This window comes from Antedon mediterranea, chromosome 4, assembly GCF_964355755.1.
Source record: "Antedon mediterranea chromosome 4, ecAntMedi1.1, whole genome shotgun sequence".
NCBI classification, from domain to species: domain Eukaryota; kingdom Metazoa; phylum Echinodermata; class Crinoidea; order Comatulida; family Antedonidae; genus Antedon; species Antedon mediterranea.
In genome coordinates, this window is record NC_092673.1 from 25,384,931 (window position 1) to 25,403,866 (window position 18,936).

Sequence of the window (18,936 nt, forward strand, 5' to 3'; positions counted from 1 at the left end):
GTAAACCGTTGCACAATATGTACTGCTCTGACTTATTCTGAACTGCACGAGCTGCTTTCTTATCAGCTGGAAGGATATCATGAGCTAAATAATCGTAAACTGGCTTAAAAAATGGTGAAGTTTCTTGTTCAACACGTAATTGTTTAACATCTACTGGGAGGTTATAATCTCTAATTATCTTTCTTTGAATAACATCTATTAATCTATCTAAGTCTTGTTGTTTTGGGATGTGTGCTGACTTAAATTCAGTTATGTTAGGTACTAGTGGTTTGGGCGATGTATACAATTCAACTGGTACATTTCGATGTGTAGTGTCTTTGCTTTGCTTACAGTATTTTTGTCTACTAGTCGTTCCTCTGGAGGTTGTCGAATGTTTACATTACGTATTCGGGGTGGTGTTACGATAGATGGCGTTATGATAGGCGGTGATCGATGTGCGTTTGTTTGTTGTCTCGTGATTATCTGTGGTGTAGTGGTAGGTTGAGGTGTAGGTCGCGTGTTTGTTGTCACTGGGTTTTGATTAATGACGGGCGTTTGTACTGGTTTGGGTTTATGTAGGTCAGGTATATTTATTCCCATTTTCTTGGCGTATGACCTTGTTACTGGTCTGCAAGTAGATGTGTTTGTAATCGGGTTAAGAGATTCAGTCTCTGTAATATTAAATGCAATGGGTACAACTTGATCAATTTCGGAATCGTCGTCACGAGGGGCTCGGGAGAGAAAATCTGCTAAAACTAATTCAGTTCCTTTCTTATAACCAATTTGGAAAATGTATCCGGACAATCGTAATATTAGTTTCTGTAAACGGGGTGTACATGGCTGATCTTTTGAATTCCAAATTTGTACAATTGCTGAGTGGTCTACGAATGCATCAAATTCGCAACCCTTTAGTAAATGTCGAAATGCTGAAACGTTAATGTAAAGTCCAAATAACTCTAATTCTGTGACGCTATATCGTTGACAGGCTTGTGGTAAGATTTTGGAATAATAACCTATTATGTGTTCTTTACCGTTTACTGTTTGTGTTAAATATGAACCTGTTGCGGTTCTTGAAGTGTCGCTATATAGCGTAACTCTACCTTCTTTTCTAGGCATTTGAAGAGTTGGTGGTTTAACCATTAATTGTTTAATTTCGTCAAATGCTTTCTGGTGTTCAGTAGACCAAACAAATTTTCGGCGTTTACTTGCGAGTGTATGTAACGGACGTAAAATTGATTTGTATTTGAGGGAAAAAATGGGATACATAATTTACTGCACCAATAAATCGTTTAGTTTCTTTATGGGTTCGTGGGACTGGCAAATTTCGGATAGCTGCACACCTGTCGCCTAATGGTGTGATACATGCGTGTCCTGAAGAATTAATCAGGATGGTGTGTCCCATATATTGCACTTTATTCTTGAATAACTTACATTTCTTTGGACAAATTCTAAAACCATTTAATTGTAGGGCTTGTAAAACGGAAACAAGGTGCTGCTTATGAGCGAATTTGTCTTGGCTAAATAAAATAATATCATCATGATGGGCGATACAGAATTCTCTAGAATTTGGGATTTCATTTAAAATTTCATCAATCTTTGCTTGAAATATACCTGGCGAAACGTTTAATCCTTGTGCTAATCTCTTATAATAATAATGTTTTCCACCATGATATGAAGCTATACCTGTATATTGTTGGGCATGTTCGGCTAATGATACACAGTGAAACGCTGATTTCAAATCAATTACGCTAAGAATCTGTGCATTAGCGTTACCTATTGTTTTCAAAGTTTCGGCCAATAATGGGAATGGGTGATTAATACGTTTTATCCTGGAATTTAGATAGCGAAAGTCTGTGACAACTCTTTTATCTTTTGAATTTTTCTTTGAAACAAGAAGGACAGGGGAAGTATACGATTGGTGTCCTACTGCTAAGATTCCTAGTTTGACTAATTTGTTCAATTCGGCCTCAATAACATGTTTGTCTTTGTCTGTCGCGAAGTATGGTCGAATAAAAAATGGGTCATCATTAGAAAGGTGTATGTCAGCTTTGAAGTTTGGGCAGCTAGATAGTTCACCATATAGTGAAAATGCGTTTCTGTTTTGTTGTAAGGTTTTATACAAATCTTCTTTTTCTCTATGTGTTAAAACGCTGTCTGTTAAATCAACTTGTTTTCTGATTATTTCTTCCTCGGTTAAAGTTAGCAATGGGTCTGTACGTTCTAAATGTGGGTACTTGTTTGCGTTTTCATTGGTCAACTTTATTCTATCAATTGGTAGGTCGTTAGTAACTGTTACAAGGTTGGTTAAGTGAAGGCTCGCGATAGGTTGATGTGTATTTAGAGATACGTTTCTGTTTGTGTTGTTAGTGATATCAATGTTGGTTTCTCCTCTGTGTAATTTTACTAACATATCTGATGGACAAAGTTTTGAAATATGGGTGGTTGCATGTAGAACAACATCAGAATTGCGTACAAAGGCGGGAACCCTTCCTTTTAATTTAACTGTTTTAGTATCACCGGGTTTAAGAAAAATCTTGTGTACTTGACGAAAGCTAAAAATCTTTGGTCTAATGCGAAATGTGTTTTCCTTAAAATTTAAAGTACCGTCGAGTTCAGACAATGTTTCGGTTCCAAGTATCAGGTCAATACCTGTCAAATTTTTAACGATTAACCCTGAAATTTTAAATTTGTGTCCTTGGATAAATAATTCGAATTGCACTAAGTGGTTGGCGTATAAGAAGTCACCGTTGCCTAATGGAAATTTAGTTGTGTTCACTTTAATTGGCTTTAGACGCGATAAATAAAGTGAGGAATTAACGTACGATTGTGAGATTATAGTTCTAGTTGAACCACTGTCAAATAAAGTTAAAACATTTCTACCATTTGGTAAATTTCCTTTAACGTAATTTCTGTCGTTAAGTAACAAATCAATATTATCTGAATTCCCTAAGTATTTTGCCTTAAAATTGTCGTATTTAGTATGGGGGGCCAGATTATAGGCGGCATCTAGTCCCCTTTTTAAAAATCCTGCTAGTGGCTAGGGTAATAATTGTTTGACTGTTGGTATGGGTATGGCGGGGGATAATTTCCGTAAGAACGGTTTTGTTGTCGGCAGTGCCTTGCTATGTGGCCTGGTTTCCCGCAGTAATAACAGGTTGGGGGAGGTTGTCTATATCTTGGAGTCGGTGGGGTCTGGAATTGGGGTTTGTAGGGACTTGGGCTTCGGTTTCGTCTTGGGGTATAATTTCGGGTGGGGGAACGTGAGCGTCGAGTATCATCATTAAGGGATCGTTTTGTTGTGGCCATGTCTAACTTGAGAGAATTTATCTCATGTTGGAGCGATTCGAGACTATTATCTGTTTCCTTATTGATATTGAATGAAACTTCCCGTGTGGCATCATCTACGGAAAGGTCAAGGTAATTTTGTGTGCTATTTACGATATTGTCAATAGTGGCATCGATTGGGGTGGACATGGCTACAGCTGCTCTACATTTTGGTGGAAGGGTCGAAATAAATTTATTCTTTATCTGCTGGTCAGCGTATCCAATTCTGTCTGCGGCTTGTTTGATTTTGGTTAAGTGCTTTTCGGCGTTGTCGCCGGTGGTGTAAGTAATTGAATCGTATTCTCTTATGTGCGCATAGATTGATTTGTTTTTACTAAACCTGTTGATGAATTGGGTTTTTAAGGATTCCAGTGAATCGAACTGCTTTCCCTCAATCCAGAGTCTAGCTTGGCCCTGAAGGCTACGTTTAAAAATACTTATTACATTAATTAATTGGGCATTGTTTACAGGGTTTTCTAAAGTGTGGGCCTCAAGGTAATCGGTAAACGACAAGTAATGTGCACTACATTGGTCGTGATCGGTTATGGAACCGTCATATCTTTTGGGAAGGAAATCGGTTTGTCTTAGGTGGGGCACGGGGTGAGGATTGACGGGCTCATTTAAAATTACTTCGTTATCAACAACGTCGACCATACTTTATAATATTAATTAATCAAAATATCAAAAACAATTTAGTGTATATATATGTAAACTCTCACTTTTTCAATCAAGGTTACAAATCAAAAATCAAAATGGTTTTGACTTACCCCAAATGCTTCGGATCCAATTAAAAATGAATTAAAGGAATGCAAAAAGTGTTCAAAAATGTTTAAATGTTCAAACAACGAATTAAAGGAATGTTAAAAGTGTTCATCAATGTTCAAATTGGTCAAAAAAAAGTAAATGTTAAAAAAAAACGATCGAAAAAAAACGGCGTGAAGTTGAAAGTGTCCAAACGAAACAGTTCTTGTCCGCTTGCTTCTGTTTTGATTCTTCTTGGGTCTTCCTCGATTATCTTCTTTGTCTTTATCCAATGGTTATAATTTGATAAAATTTCTGCTTGTCTCGGTCTCATTCAAATATAATTTCAGCTTGTCTTTTGTGTCTTCCTCGATTATCTTCTTTGTCTTCATCCAATGGTAATAATTTGATAAAATTTCTGCTTGTCTCGATCTCATTCAAATATAATTTCAGCTTGTCTTTTGAGTCAAAGTAAATTTCTGGTTTTCTCTTTTCAAACAAATATGGTTATTTTGTCTTCGTCTTCGTCTTCGTGTCTTGTTAAGTGTTTATTTCTTGTTTTCTCACTCTGTTCCTTATGAAATTTGGGTCTTCCACCATGTAATATAATGTTGCGTTGTTGAGGTACTAATGAAGACTCTGACTCGCTTGACTGTCGTAACACATATATTGTTTATTCAGTATAATACTTCAGTACAATATACAACTATAAGTATAGATAAGGAACGGAGGATCAATGATACTGTCGGTGAGGTGTGAAGTGTGTAGGTCTGCTTCTGAAGAAGTGGCTGTGAGGTGTGTGCTCCGTGAAGTGGCTGTAAGGTGTGTGCCCCGTGAAGTGGCTGTAAGGTGTGTCTGGGCCCTTCTGAAACTTGGGAGTATATTGGCTCTCGGTTCATTTACATATGTCACTACGTAATCTTAGAGGTTACTGATTGGTCCTAAGTTGGTCCAGGGGTGTTTAAGTGCGAGTGATTGATCTTATCTGGGGAGGTTACAATGATGAATTGGCCCTGTCGAATCTCTGCTAAAAACTGTCAATATCTAATTGTTTTACGATGGGAACAGTCACAAAGTTAAGCTAGGGATTCTATTATAAACTAAATGGTAATTAAAACATCTGGACAAACTCTCCTCTGGACCTTCTGGGTCAAGTCTGTGAACTTATTTAAATTCCGATACAAAGGTCAATTTCTTAAATATAAAAGTATATCGTTATATTACATTAGCTACAAAAGTCAAACTGCTATTATTTCTTTCATTATAGATAAGTCGCATTCAGAATATTGAGTTGTGGAAACAATATGCTGCTAAAAAAGAAACTTTTGAAAAGACTATGCCCAGTCAAGCATTTGAACAAGTTCTGTACCACGGTACTGATGATGGAACCATTGAAAAGATCAACATAGGAGGTTTCAACAGAAGCTATGCTGGAAAAAAATGGTATTTCCACATAAAATAAAATTTAATAATGGCCTAGTAATAAAAGCACTTCCATTGAAATGATCAGGTGGCCTTTCCATTCAAAACGATGACGAAATTTTTTATTATAAATAATCGTCAAGTTTATTTTTAATATATAGGCCTAGTCTCTTTTTAATTTTGTTGATTTTTTTAAAACTATTTCTAGAGACCTTTCCATCTTTTCTTTTCTATCAGCTTTGTAATGTAATGCGCTCAAACATGGTCACTAATAATTTTTACATTTTTACATAATATTAATTCTGTAAAAAAATGTACATTAAAACAATTTAATGAGTTTGAATATTGGAAGGGTTGGCAACTTTTCTAGAATATTTTATTATGATATGTTATTGATATTTATTATTTACAGTATAAGTATTTTCACATTTTCACATGTCCATATTTCAGTCGCTTTTGTTATTACTTTTCAAATATTTTTTTTTTTTTTTTTTTTTTTTTATTCAGTATATTACACAGAGGCGCCTTACAAGATGGAACCATCTTAGCTTCAAGGCGCCTCAGATAAACAAATACAACATTTTAAAACAACTAACAGAAACATCAATTAAATCTTCCAGAATTAACAAGAAATTGTTGTACATAATAAAATAATAAAGCATTTTCATAATTCGAAAGAAGATCGGAACCAAAAATAAAAATTTCACTTAAAAATGTAAAATTAAATGTTAAAGAAAAATCCTTGGCTAAGATATCCTCAATAATTGAGTTAGCGCTTACAAGTAGAATATCTCTTTGTGTATTATAATTAGGGCAGTAACATAAGAAATGAAGCGGATTCTCAACATTAAAGCCACAAGTACAATTTGGATTGTCCCGAAGTCCATGTAAGAATAAATGCGAATTGAGACAGCTGAAACCAAGTCGGATTCTAGTGTGAATTTGGTTAATCTTCTTATCACCTGTATCATAATAAGAACGTTTTTTTGTTTCAAACAAATTGGATTTCAGTAGCAATTTTTTAAACTCAACAAGAAATGAGGAATTTTTTATTTCATTATTTAACTCATTCCAATGTGTTATAATAGATGGGACAAAAGATAAACGATATGATGTGGTCTTACAAAATGGAATTATTATATTTCGGATGTTACGCAAGTTATAAACTTCAATATTGTCAGAAAAATTAAATAAGGAGTAAAGATACACTGGTGTTAACTTATGAATAATTTTAAAAAACAGTATTAGGTTAAGAAATTGTCTACGTTTTTCCAATGATAACCAGCCTAATTCTTGTCTTAATGCATTATGACTTGTATGTTTCCACGCACCAGTACATATTCTACCTGCAGAAATCTGGATATTTTCTAGTTCATCACTTAATTTATCTGGGATATTACACCAAACAGGAGCTGCATATTCCATTAATGGTCTAACGTGTGATATGTAAATGTGACAGAGAGCCTGTCGAGGTAGAATATGTTTGACACGACGTAGCATATTTAAAGATAAAGACGCTTTGTTAATTACAGATTGGATATGGGAATCCCACTTGAGTTTTGCATTAAGCATTACACCAAGATGCCTATGATCATTTACAAATTGTAGATTTACATTATTGAAATTTAAACTAACATAGTTATCTAAATGTTTACGTGTAAACAGTATAGCTTTCGTTTTGTTAGCATTGAATGTTACTTTCCATTTTTTTGCCCAATTATAAATGACATTAAGATCACCATTTAATTTTTGTTCTGAAATATTACGATCTGTACAAATATCATATAACGAAGTATCATCTGCATATAAACTAATATTAGATTTGATATTATCAACCATATCATTTATGAATACAATAAATAAAAATGGACCCAAAACAGATCCTTGGGGTACTCCTGCTGTAATGGTCACCCAAGGACTGGTAGTTCCTTCAATAATAACACGTTGCTCACGTGAGTTTAAGTAACTTTGGAACCATTTTAGAAGAGTGCCATTAATTCCATATTGATTTAATTTGTATATAATCCCATTATGCCAAACTTTATCGAAGGCTTTGGAAATATCCAAAAATACCAAGATTACTTCTTTCCTTAAATCTAAAGCTCTATTAAATGTATCTATAAGATAAAGAAGTTGATACGTTGTCGAGTCACCTGGTGTAAAACCAGATTGGAATTGAGTAAGAAGTTTATTATCCACAAAGTATTTATATACTATATCAAAAACTGCACGCTCCAAAATTTTTGCAAAGTTGGAAAGTATGGATATAGGGCGGTAGTTCTCAATAAGGGATTTATTGCCTTTTTTATGCAGAGGAATGACATTTGATTTTTTCCATTCCACAGGAAAATATCCTTGGCTTATGCAGAAGTTATAAAGCTTTGTCAAATGGGGTGCAATAATTTCAGCAGATTCTATTAGTATGATACTGTGAATTTCATCAGGTCCCATCGCCTTGTTTTTATCCAGCATAGTTAATAATTTCATGATCTCATCAACAGATAATTTGAGAGTTGAGAGTCTCGATGCAGTTCTATATGTGAAGTCCGAAGGAAAATCATCATGATTAGGAATAAACGATTGAGATTTAAAATAATTGTTAAACGCTTTAACTTTCTCACTATTTAAAGTTAGGACATCATCGTTTAATTTGATTGGAGGAATCTTATAATATTGTTTGGAATTACAAACTGAATTTATGGTAGACCACCAAGTTTTTGAATCACAGTTTTTATTCATTAATACATCAAATTGTTTATCCAAAAAAGTTTGTTTAGCTTTTCTTATTGCTTTAACAACTTTTGCGCGAATTTTCTTAAAACGTTGCATATGCGAATTTGAGTTATTTCGAGTGGAATGGGCGCGATTTCTTTTGCGAATAAGAGTTCTAATATGCGCATTAATCCAAGGCTTGTCATTAGGATGCACAGTTATAATTTTAGATATAATATAGTTATCAACACAATTATTAAATAAGTCAATCCAATTATGACAAACATCTTCAACCTTTGAAGATGAATAAACTTCTTCCCAATTTACAGAATTAAGAGCATTACGATATAAATTAAAATCAGTTTTTTCAAAAAGATATATTTTACGATTGTATGGCTTGTCCCGTGTGATACGAATATCAATATTTGCATATACTGGACTGTGATCACAATTTAAAAGTGGGCACAATGCACCAAAATCATTAATATATACATTTTGACTAGTAACTATATGGTCAATACAAGACCGTTGGTCTTTTATACAACGTGTTGGCATATTGATGTGTTGAGTTAAACCGTTTTGTTGTAAAAATTCGTAAAATGATTTTCCAAATCTATTTGTGTTTCCATCATTGTACCAGTTGTTATTTTGAGCATTCATATCGCCCATCATTAAAGTTAAGCTGTGTCGAGACAAAACAAAGTTATTAGTACTGTTTTGAAAATAGTCAAGTAGATCCTGAGCCTATAACATACATAAGTCAAAATCGTCCAGTTTGAAACTTGTATTTCACACCTTATCACATCTGACAAGAGATCATTACAAATATGGGAATTAACTAAGTGTATAGAATTAGATATGTAAAAAGCACATCCGCCGCCATGGCGGTTTCTATCATTTCTAATAGGTTCTTGATAACCGTCTAGTAAAATGTCATGGTTCAAGATAGTTTGATCTAGCCATGTTTCTGTTAAAGCAATAATATCATAGTTATTTAAATTTGCTAGGTGTTGAATTTCAGCTAGTTTACCTGGAACGATTAGACTACGTATGTTAATATGGCAAACTGTAAACTGTTCCGGACCAGGATTTGGATGTATATCGCCGCACATTAAAAGCTTGCACATTAGAACATTATTACGCCCCAAATTTATGATAAATAAATTATCCATTATCAGTAAAAAAAATAAGTAAAGTACTCACTTTAAAAACGCTAGCACATATGAGAACACTTAGCCAAACGAACATAGTAAACATTGAAATAAAAACAAGAGAACACGTTTTTGCTATCTAAAATCAACAAATAATGGTCAAACTCTGTCGGTAAGAAACGTACTGTTAATGACACCGCACAGTCTAAACGTTCTTAATGTTCAGCAATCAGTCGTTTAAAATCATTTTCATTCTTGATATGCTTGGGTTTTTCTTCACCTTTACACAGGGCCCATATCTTGCATCGGTTAGTCCAGGCACGTTGAACTCCATCATGGTGTCTTACCTTCCAAAAGAGATTGAAATTTGCTTTTGTTAGGTCTTCCGAGATATAAACCGGCATACCCTTCAGTTTGGATTTGGCTGCAAACACATTGTTACGGGTCCTGATTGAATTGAACCGAACAATTATTGGCCTAGGCTTGTCAGTAATAGGACCGATTCGATGAGATACTTCAATATCGTCGGACTTGAAAGTGATACCCATTTTGTCGCGAATAACCTCCGCCACCAAATCATCAGTTGACTTTGTCGAGTCCTGTAAACCGTAGAATCTAAGGTTATTACGACGTGAATATTGTTCTAAATAGTCCAATCTGGTTTCAATATTACTGATTTGCTCCTGCAGCTTATCAAATGCTTTGTTTAATGTCTCAGTAATAGAAGTAGTCAGCTCCTGAAGCAAGTCTTTCTTCAGCTTATCAACATCTAACTTCGGGGCCATGATTACACTTGCTTTTTTACAGTACCACCACTGTTTTACATATCAGGTCACAATCACAGCTGGTAATTTCGGCCAAATTTACTAATTTGCATAAGTGACGCAGATGTTTGGAAACCTTATTGAAGGATTTTGATTTGCATATGGCTAGCACAGTAATAGTTAACCTTGCAGTGCTTTCAACGGCGAGCCAATGGCAATAGATGCGGTATCATGGGGGTAAAATACTCACTGCTTATTTACACCGACAGAGCATTGACCATCATCTTTAAAAGTTTACATGATAAGTCCTAGATGCTATTTACGATGATAATGATACAATCGGGAAAAAACAAAGATAAATGTCTTTTTGAAAGGTGAAAATCGAGAGCAAAAAAGTTGTACGTGCTCACTCACCCAATGTCTCTGCCTTTCAAATATTTTTGTCATTATTATTAACCATTGTAATTATTTTAGCTATAAAGTTATTTAAAATTTGTTTATTTCTTTCAGCAACTTATTATGGGCAAGGAACATACTTCGCTACCTCTGCTGGTTATTCTGCTCGTGACAAATATTCAATACGAAATGCAAACGGACAAAAACACATCTACATGTGTCATGTTCTTGTGGGGAAATGTACACAAGGAAAACCTGACATGTTGGCACCACCAGATGGCTTTCACAGTGTTTGTAATGATCCTAACAATCCTCAAATTATCGTCATATTTAATGATGTTCAAGCCTATTCAAGTTATCTTATTGCCTTTAAGTAAACCTAAGTGTCATCTCTATCTTCTCATTTAAACATTCCTTTTGCTAGACTTACTAAAACTAAATTTGTTATAACTATATCAGGTCCTAATTTGTGGAATCATATCCCGCCAAATATCAAAACGTCAATATCATTATTTACTTTCCGAAAAAAGTTAAAGAATCATTATATATCTAAATATTATACTGCTTAGTTAATATGCTTATTATCATTATTTATACTCATATACTATTTATGTTTACACAAAATATTAGTTGTTGTTTATTATTGCAATCTTTAATCTATACTATATATAATGTATATATAGTATATACTATATATATACATAAATTATATGTATACATATTTTTTTCATTTACCAATATCGGTATTTATTTCATTTATATCATGAAACTATTGAAATATAATTTAAATAATTTTGATAAAGAAGATGTTAGTTATGTTATTATTATACTGTAATTTTTTATCCTAAATTATATAATTATATATTCTAGGTTTATTTTTATTTTTTTAGTAATGTGTTTTGTTGTGGGTCCCTACGAGACAAGTTTTTAACTTCTAGAAGGGATCCATTATAATAATGACTACCAATTACTGCTTTATCTATGTTCACTTTAATATATTTTTTCTATTTTGTACATATTCATTCATTATTATCTAAATAAATATTATCTGAATTATGAATTATGAATTATATTAATACTAAACATATTTTATATGAATATATATGCCCTACTAATGCTTATAGTAAAATAATTAATCGCTAATCATTGCATCATTGTCTGGAGTATTACCATAACTAAACATTAATAACCTGAACTTTTAAGAACAAAAAACCTAAAGCTAAACATTAATAGGCTAGTCAACAATCTAGCATTTTGAGTGAAACAAATTGCAAACAGAGATTTTTTTTTTTTAAATGGTTACATATGATAAGGTGATTATTTTTTGAGCATCACACCTCTGACACTCATCCCGAAGGTATGCAAATTAGCTTAAATATGCAAATTAGGGTGAAATTACAGGGTTACCATATCTTAAAAACTACTAATCGTAGAGAGTTCATTTTTGCACAGTCTGGTTCAGAATATATATATTTATATTTGTTCTAATGAGACATTTTACATTAAAATGTCCGGAAGTACCAAATTTTGACCCTTGACCCCATTTCTCAATATTTACATAAATATGTGATTAAAATGTCTGTAGAGACTTTATTTTGGACTCAATGACTTGGATATTGTTTTTCAATACCCACCATAGAACTGTATTATAATTCCTAACATCACAACGTCGTCACGCACCTCGAAAGTATGCAAATTAGTAGTACAAGTAATATTAAATATGCAAATTAGGGAGTGAAATTACAGCGTTGCCATATCTCGAAAACCGCTAATGCTAGAGTGTTGATTTTTTCACTAAAATATTTAAAATGTATATATTTATATTTGCTGTAATGAGACATTTTACAAAAAAATTCCCGGAACTGTGACATTTGACCCTCGACCCCATTTCTCAATATTACAATGAAAACTGAAATGTCTGTAGAGACTTTGTTTTGCCCTCAAATGACTCGGATACAGGTTTCTAATAGCCAACATAGGAATGTTTAGTAAATCTCAAAATCACACCTGTATCACTCACATTCAAAGTATGCAAATTATTAGTACAAGTTACATGAAATATGCAAATTAGGGGTAAAATTACAGGTTCCTATATGTATCGAAAACCGCTAAGGTAGAGAGTTGATTTTTTTCAAAAACTTGTTCAGAATGTACATATTTATATTTGCTCTAATGAAACATTTTACGAAAAAATGACCGGAAATACCACAATTGACCCTTGACCCTATTTATCAATGTTTGCATACATAATGCAACTAAAATGTCTGTAGATAATTTTTTTGGACTCAAATGACTCGGATACAGTTTTCCTATCGTCAGCATAGGACCTCTTTGTAATTCCCAAAATCACATCTTTGTCACATACCTTGAAAGTATGCAAATTATTAGTACAAGTTACATGAAATATGCAAATTAGGGGTGAAATTACAGTCTTCCCATATCTCGAAAGCCATTAATGCTAGTAGAGTTGATTTGAATCCAGAGTTGATTCAGAATGTACATATTTATATTCGCTGTAATGAAACATTTTACGCAAAAATTGTCTTGATTGAATTATGACATTTGACCCTTGACCCTATTTCTCAATATTTTCATATAATTCAACTAAAATATCTGTACAGACTGTTTTGGCCTCAAATGACTCAGATACAGGTTTTCTATAGCCAGCATAGAACTGTTAGTAATTCTCAAAATCACACCTTTGTTACTTCCCTAGAAAATATGCAAATTAGTAGTACAAGAGGTGAATGTTGCCATATCTCTATCGGTCATTAGCGTTTTTTGAGATATATAAGGCTGTAATTTGCATATTTCATATAACTTGTACTAATAATTTGCATACTTTGGAGTTACTTGACTTTTGGAATTACTAAACGATCCTATACTGGCTATATAAAACCTGTATCCAAGTCATTTGAGGCCAAAACAAAGTCTGTACATACATTTCAGTTGCATTATATGCAAATATTGAGAAATAGGTTCGAGGGTCAAATGTCATACTTTCGATAATTTTTTTTTTCAATAATGACCCAGATACAGGTTTTCTATAGCCAGCATAGAACTGTTTAGTAATTCTCAAAATCACACCTCTGTTACTTCGCTTGAAAGTATGCAAATCAGTAGTACAAGAAAGTTGCCATATCTCTCTCTCTCTCGGTCATTAGCGTTTTCGAGATACATAAGGCAATTCACTGTAATTTGCATATTTCATATAGCCTGTACTACTAATTTGCATACTTTCGAGGTGCTTGACTTATACTGGCTATATAAAACCTGTATCCGAGTCATTTGAGGCCAAAACAAAGTCTGTACATACATTTTAGTTGCATTATATGCAAATATTGAGAAATAATAATAATAATATCATGGATTTATATAGCGCCTAATGTTGTGAAACCTCTAAGCGCTGTACATAAACTAATACGAAAAAAGGGAATTCCAACCATGCCAAAACGAAGGCGTGATTTTGGGAATTACAAAGCTGACTATAGGAAACATGTATCCGAGTTATTTGAGTCCAAAACAAAAACTAAAATGTTTTTTAGTTTCATTTATATATGCAATATTGAGAAATGGGGTCGAGGGTCAAATGTCATACTTCCGGTCAATTTTTTGTAAAATGTTTTATTGGAGCAAATAGAAATATGTATATTCTGAATACGGCTGTGAAAAAATCAGCTCTCTAGCATTAGTGGTTTTCGAGATATAGGACAACTGTAATTTTTTCCCCTTATTTGCATATTTTATTTAAATTGTACTACTAATTTGCATACTTTCGAGGTGTGTGACAAAGGTGTGATTTTGGGAATTACAAAGTGATCCTATGCTGGCTATTAGGAACCTATGTCTGGGTCATTTGAGGGCAAAATAAAGTCTCTACAGACATTTTAGTCACATTGTATATGCAAACATTGAGAAGTGAGGTCGAAGGTCAAATGTTGTACTTCCGGTCATTTTTTCGTAAAATGTTTCATTATAGTAAATATAAATATATACCTTTTGAATAGATCAGTGAAAAAATCAACTCTCTCGGACTAGTAGTTTTTGCGATATGGTAACCCTGTAATTTCACCCTAATTTGCATATTTAAGCTAATTTGCATATCATCGGGATGAGTGACAGAGGTGTGATGCTCAAATTTTGATCTCCTCATCATATATGACCATTTAAAAAAGAAAAATCTCTGTTTGCAATTTGTTTCACTTTGGGCTGTTTTTTTTGCTAGATTGACTAGCCTATAAGCAAATTTAGTAATCAAACATTACTTTTAATATTAAATGAATCCATTGTAAGTAGACAGGCCTATTTAGGTTACTAAATATTTTAATACTTTTATTATAATTATTATATCTACATAGAAAGCGTTAATTTTCTTATACTAAACTATGATTTTAAAGAATACATAATTTATACTGAAATTAGTTTAGTTTTGAAACTGGACTAAAATTTAGACAATACATGTATGATTATACTACTGGTAGTAGGCCTTACAATAATGTAGTATATTTCTAATTGTAAGGGACAATAGATGTAAGTGTATTTATATATTAGATATCTTTTTATTAATTGCATTGTTTAAACATATATTATTCAATATTTGATAAACTCCGAACGTTTTACAATTTTGTAGAAATGTTGATTCTAGTGCGACTTTCTTGTGTTTCTTTGTTGTTTTCTACACATAGAGCACGTATTGTTAAATCATTGTCATGTAAGTCAAATATCAGGTTGCCAAAATGAAAGTAAAATAAAAAAATACTTTTTGCTATTTTTTATCTATTAAACGATATAAGAAACGAAAGACTTTATATTTTCTGCAAAAATAATTAATTCAGTTTTAATGTGACCAATTCGAATTTAAGATGTGAGAGCGTATTTTTAATATTATGTAAACACTTTTTTCATTCCAATAATTTTAATTTTAAATAAAGTGTTTACCTTTCTCTTACAACAAACAGTTCCTTAACCCTTGATGATTAAAAGAAACTGTTAATTATAGTTTTCATTATCAACATATGACTAAATGTATTCCATACAAGAATTATTTAGGCCTATATTATTATAAGAAAATGGTATGTGTTAATCATTTGTGTAATCATGACAATAGAATTGTTTCCATATCTAATATAGATTTGTTAAGAAATGATCATTCAACTATAAAACGTCTAATCATTTGAGAAAATGTTATATATAAAATAATAGCATTGTAATTATGGTTAAATTCACTGGGTAGTAATATTCTAGACAAACATGGTACATTAGATCTACTAAAAACTAAGGAAATATAAATAGATTCATTCAAACGTTAAGAACATTTTTTATGACAGACTATATTAATGGTTGTTTCGCTATATTTTAAGCATCAGAACGTCGCTTGGTGGATAATTATGTAATAATCACTATGATACTATACACTATAATATTTACAAATTAATTAAAATTACTATATCCAATGAAATCAAGGCTGTATTTGTTTTAATAGTTGGCATATATCATTTATATAATATTGAATTGAAGAGAAAGGATGTTTGTTACTATAATTTTATTGTTAGCCATCCCCTTAAGATTAACACTGAGCACGGACATTTCTTAAATCCTGGAGGAATTATTTAGATTCCTCTAGGATCACACTACTATTGAAAGCTCAGACCCATAACGGAGATTAAATTAGAATTCCACATAACGTAGGCCTACGTATGCGAATTCGCACATTATACCATGAACTTTAATTCTATTCTTAACTTGTTTCTTTTGAAAATCGAAAATTAACCTGTTACTTATTTATTTATTTATTTATTTATTTATTACGGTATATATAAAATTACAAAAACAATAGCACATAGCTAATAACGTTTGTATTACAATAAAAAATATTGAAATGAAATCTATAAAAACTACAATAATAAATTCGGAATATACAATTACAAAATTTCACAATTATTCACTAAAATTTAAAATATTAAGAATCTTAAAATATATACACAACTTTGGAAAATACAATTGCACCTTTATTTTAAAAAAAAACGAAAAATTTACATTATAATATACTAAAGTAAAACCTATCTGCACTGTTCTTTATTTGATTATTATTATTATTATCTTTTAGTATAGGTGGCAACATTGCACAATTATTCACTAAAATATTCACAACATTAAAAATCTACAAAAATATATTAAATTTCGGAAAATAAAAGTTTACAGTATATATTAATATTAAACGTTGTCTGCAGTGCTCTTCATTTGATTATTTTAGGCGGTAATATTGCACAATCATTTATTATATATTTTTTTAATTAAATTTTTCACAGGAGGAATTTAATTTGTTTATAATATAGGGAATCGTTGAATTTTTATATCGGTTAGTTTTTATTTTAGGTAATGTAAATCTATTGGGGTTACGTAATCTAGATATATTAGGTCTTTCAGCAGGCAGCATATTACGATGTCTCTCTGACTTAAGGATACCTTCTCCAAATTTGAATGTTAATTTTTCTCTACGTTCAGCAAGGCTGGTAATTTTAAGTTGAGTAAGGGCCGTATCATAGCTGTCATAGTCCTGGGCAAGTATAATTTTGCATGCTCGCTTTTGCAACCTCTCAATTTCATTGGTCTGATGTTTTGTAATGCTAGAGTGCCAAACAACACATGCATACTCAGTCAGCGGCCGAATATAGAGTTGATAAATACTTAACATGTCACCAATAGGTGCACTATATCCTCTCAATGCATAAAGAAGAAACATTCTTCTACTTGCTCTAGAGATAATACTTTTGATTTGGATATCCCAACCTAAATTGTCTTGTAGCTCAAGACCTAATAATTTCATACTATGTACAGTATCAATTTTTTCACCACTTATAGTAAATTGGGGGTAGTTTATTTGGGATTTCATAAAATTTATATTAATAACATGGCACTTCGAAGGCTTGGGTAGCATGTCATTTTGTTTACACCAACAACTCAAGGAATCTAAATGGGATTGAAGTTCTGATGATGTACTATTATTTTTTATATTAATTATTTCTCCCAGTGTTAGATCATCCACAAATTTCCAACGATTATCAGTGATGTTACCCGCATCATTCACCATAACAGTAAATATGCTGGGTCCCAGTTTGGTACCCTGGGGGACCCCACACGTTATAGTTCTTAGTCCAGAACAATGTCCCTTAAATTTCACACACTGGGTGCGATTCATCAGAAAACTGCTAATCGTTGGAATTATCGACGGTCTAACACCAGATTCTATCATCTTTGAAATAGCAACATTATGGTTTATCCTATCAAACGCAGTTGTGAAATCAACTGTACATAATGTGGCGTAGGTCCCTGGCACATCAATATTGGATATAACCGTATTCAACATATCTACTTAAGTAGTGTGTTGTACTAGTTCCTCTCACGTTACCATACTGTTTACAATCCAATACTGGTTCGAAATCCGTTTTTAACCATCCCGCTAGGAATGATTCAAATATTATTATATATATTATATTATCTACTTCTATTGAACAAAAAACATCAACGCATAACGAGATCGCACAAAAGAAAAATGTACAGAATTATCCCTCTTTTAGCTATTTTGTTTAGATGATTTCGCGATGATAATACAATCATGTATTTCTGTTTCTTATGGTTACGGACAACACAATTGTGCGAATTGTTTAATAAGATTTAGTACAATGAGATGAGATGACATTAAACACGCTTGAAGATGACTACTTCTATTAATACCGCGGTCGGTGATATTCATCTAAATTAATCAATAATAGTAACTGTATTAAAGCATGAATATACCTATATACCTCAGACTGATAATTGAGTCTAATCTACATTCAACGTTTATATACAGTTACGTTCCAAATGGATGCGTTTGAGGTAACAAGTCGCTTTAATGTACGTTTGTAAAGAACAATATGCCTAACGAGAGAAACCGATTTAGGCCTAACGAGAGACACCGATTTACTGTACTAAATACGGTATACAAGGATTGATGTCACTTGACGAGAAATTACAACAACCCTACTAACGGTTTCCAGTATAGAAACTTTCCAACGGTCATCAGCTTAGTGGATACAATTTGACTGAGTTGTATATATTGTTTTGTTGAGCGTTAAATTTAATTTTTTATGGAGCCGATGATACAGACAAGTTATTTTATTTAGTGGTTCTTGAATAGTCGTTATTTTATTAAGTGGCATTTTTGCATACATTTAAGACAAAATTCAATAATGCTGTATTTTATATTTGAAAGCATCGTTTAATCTGCATTTATTGTCTGTTTTCTTACAAAAAGCTCTGACTCATTTATCTTGTCTTCTTTAATGAAATAGACTTTCTTATCTGCAGTAATGGATTTTTTCATCGTACTCAAAGTCTCCTAGAACAATGATTCATGGCCGGTTAAATATTTCATTTTTCGTTTGTATGTATGTTTTAGTTATAAT

The 18,936-nt window shown here is 32.4% G+C and overlaps 1 protein-coding gene across 1 annotated transcript; it reads right to left on the minus strand.

Moving 5' to 3' along the window:
* Positions 1–9,544: 9,544 nt before the first annotated feature.
* Positions 9,545–10,114, minus strand: LOC140047735 (uncharacterized). The gene has a single exon (XM_072092769.1). The coding sequence runs from the start codon at positions 10,112–10,114 to the stop codon at positions 9,545–9,547; it is 570 nt and encodes a 189-aa protein (XP_071948870.1).
* Between the last annotated feature and the right edge of the window lie 8,822 nt (positions 10,115–18,936).

Excerpts from the sequence above, each read along its gene's own strand:
- LOC140047735 (XM_072092769.1), bottom strand. The coding sequence starts at position 10,114 with ATGGCCCCGAAGTTAGATGTTGATAAGCTGAAGAAAGACTTGCTTCAG.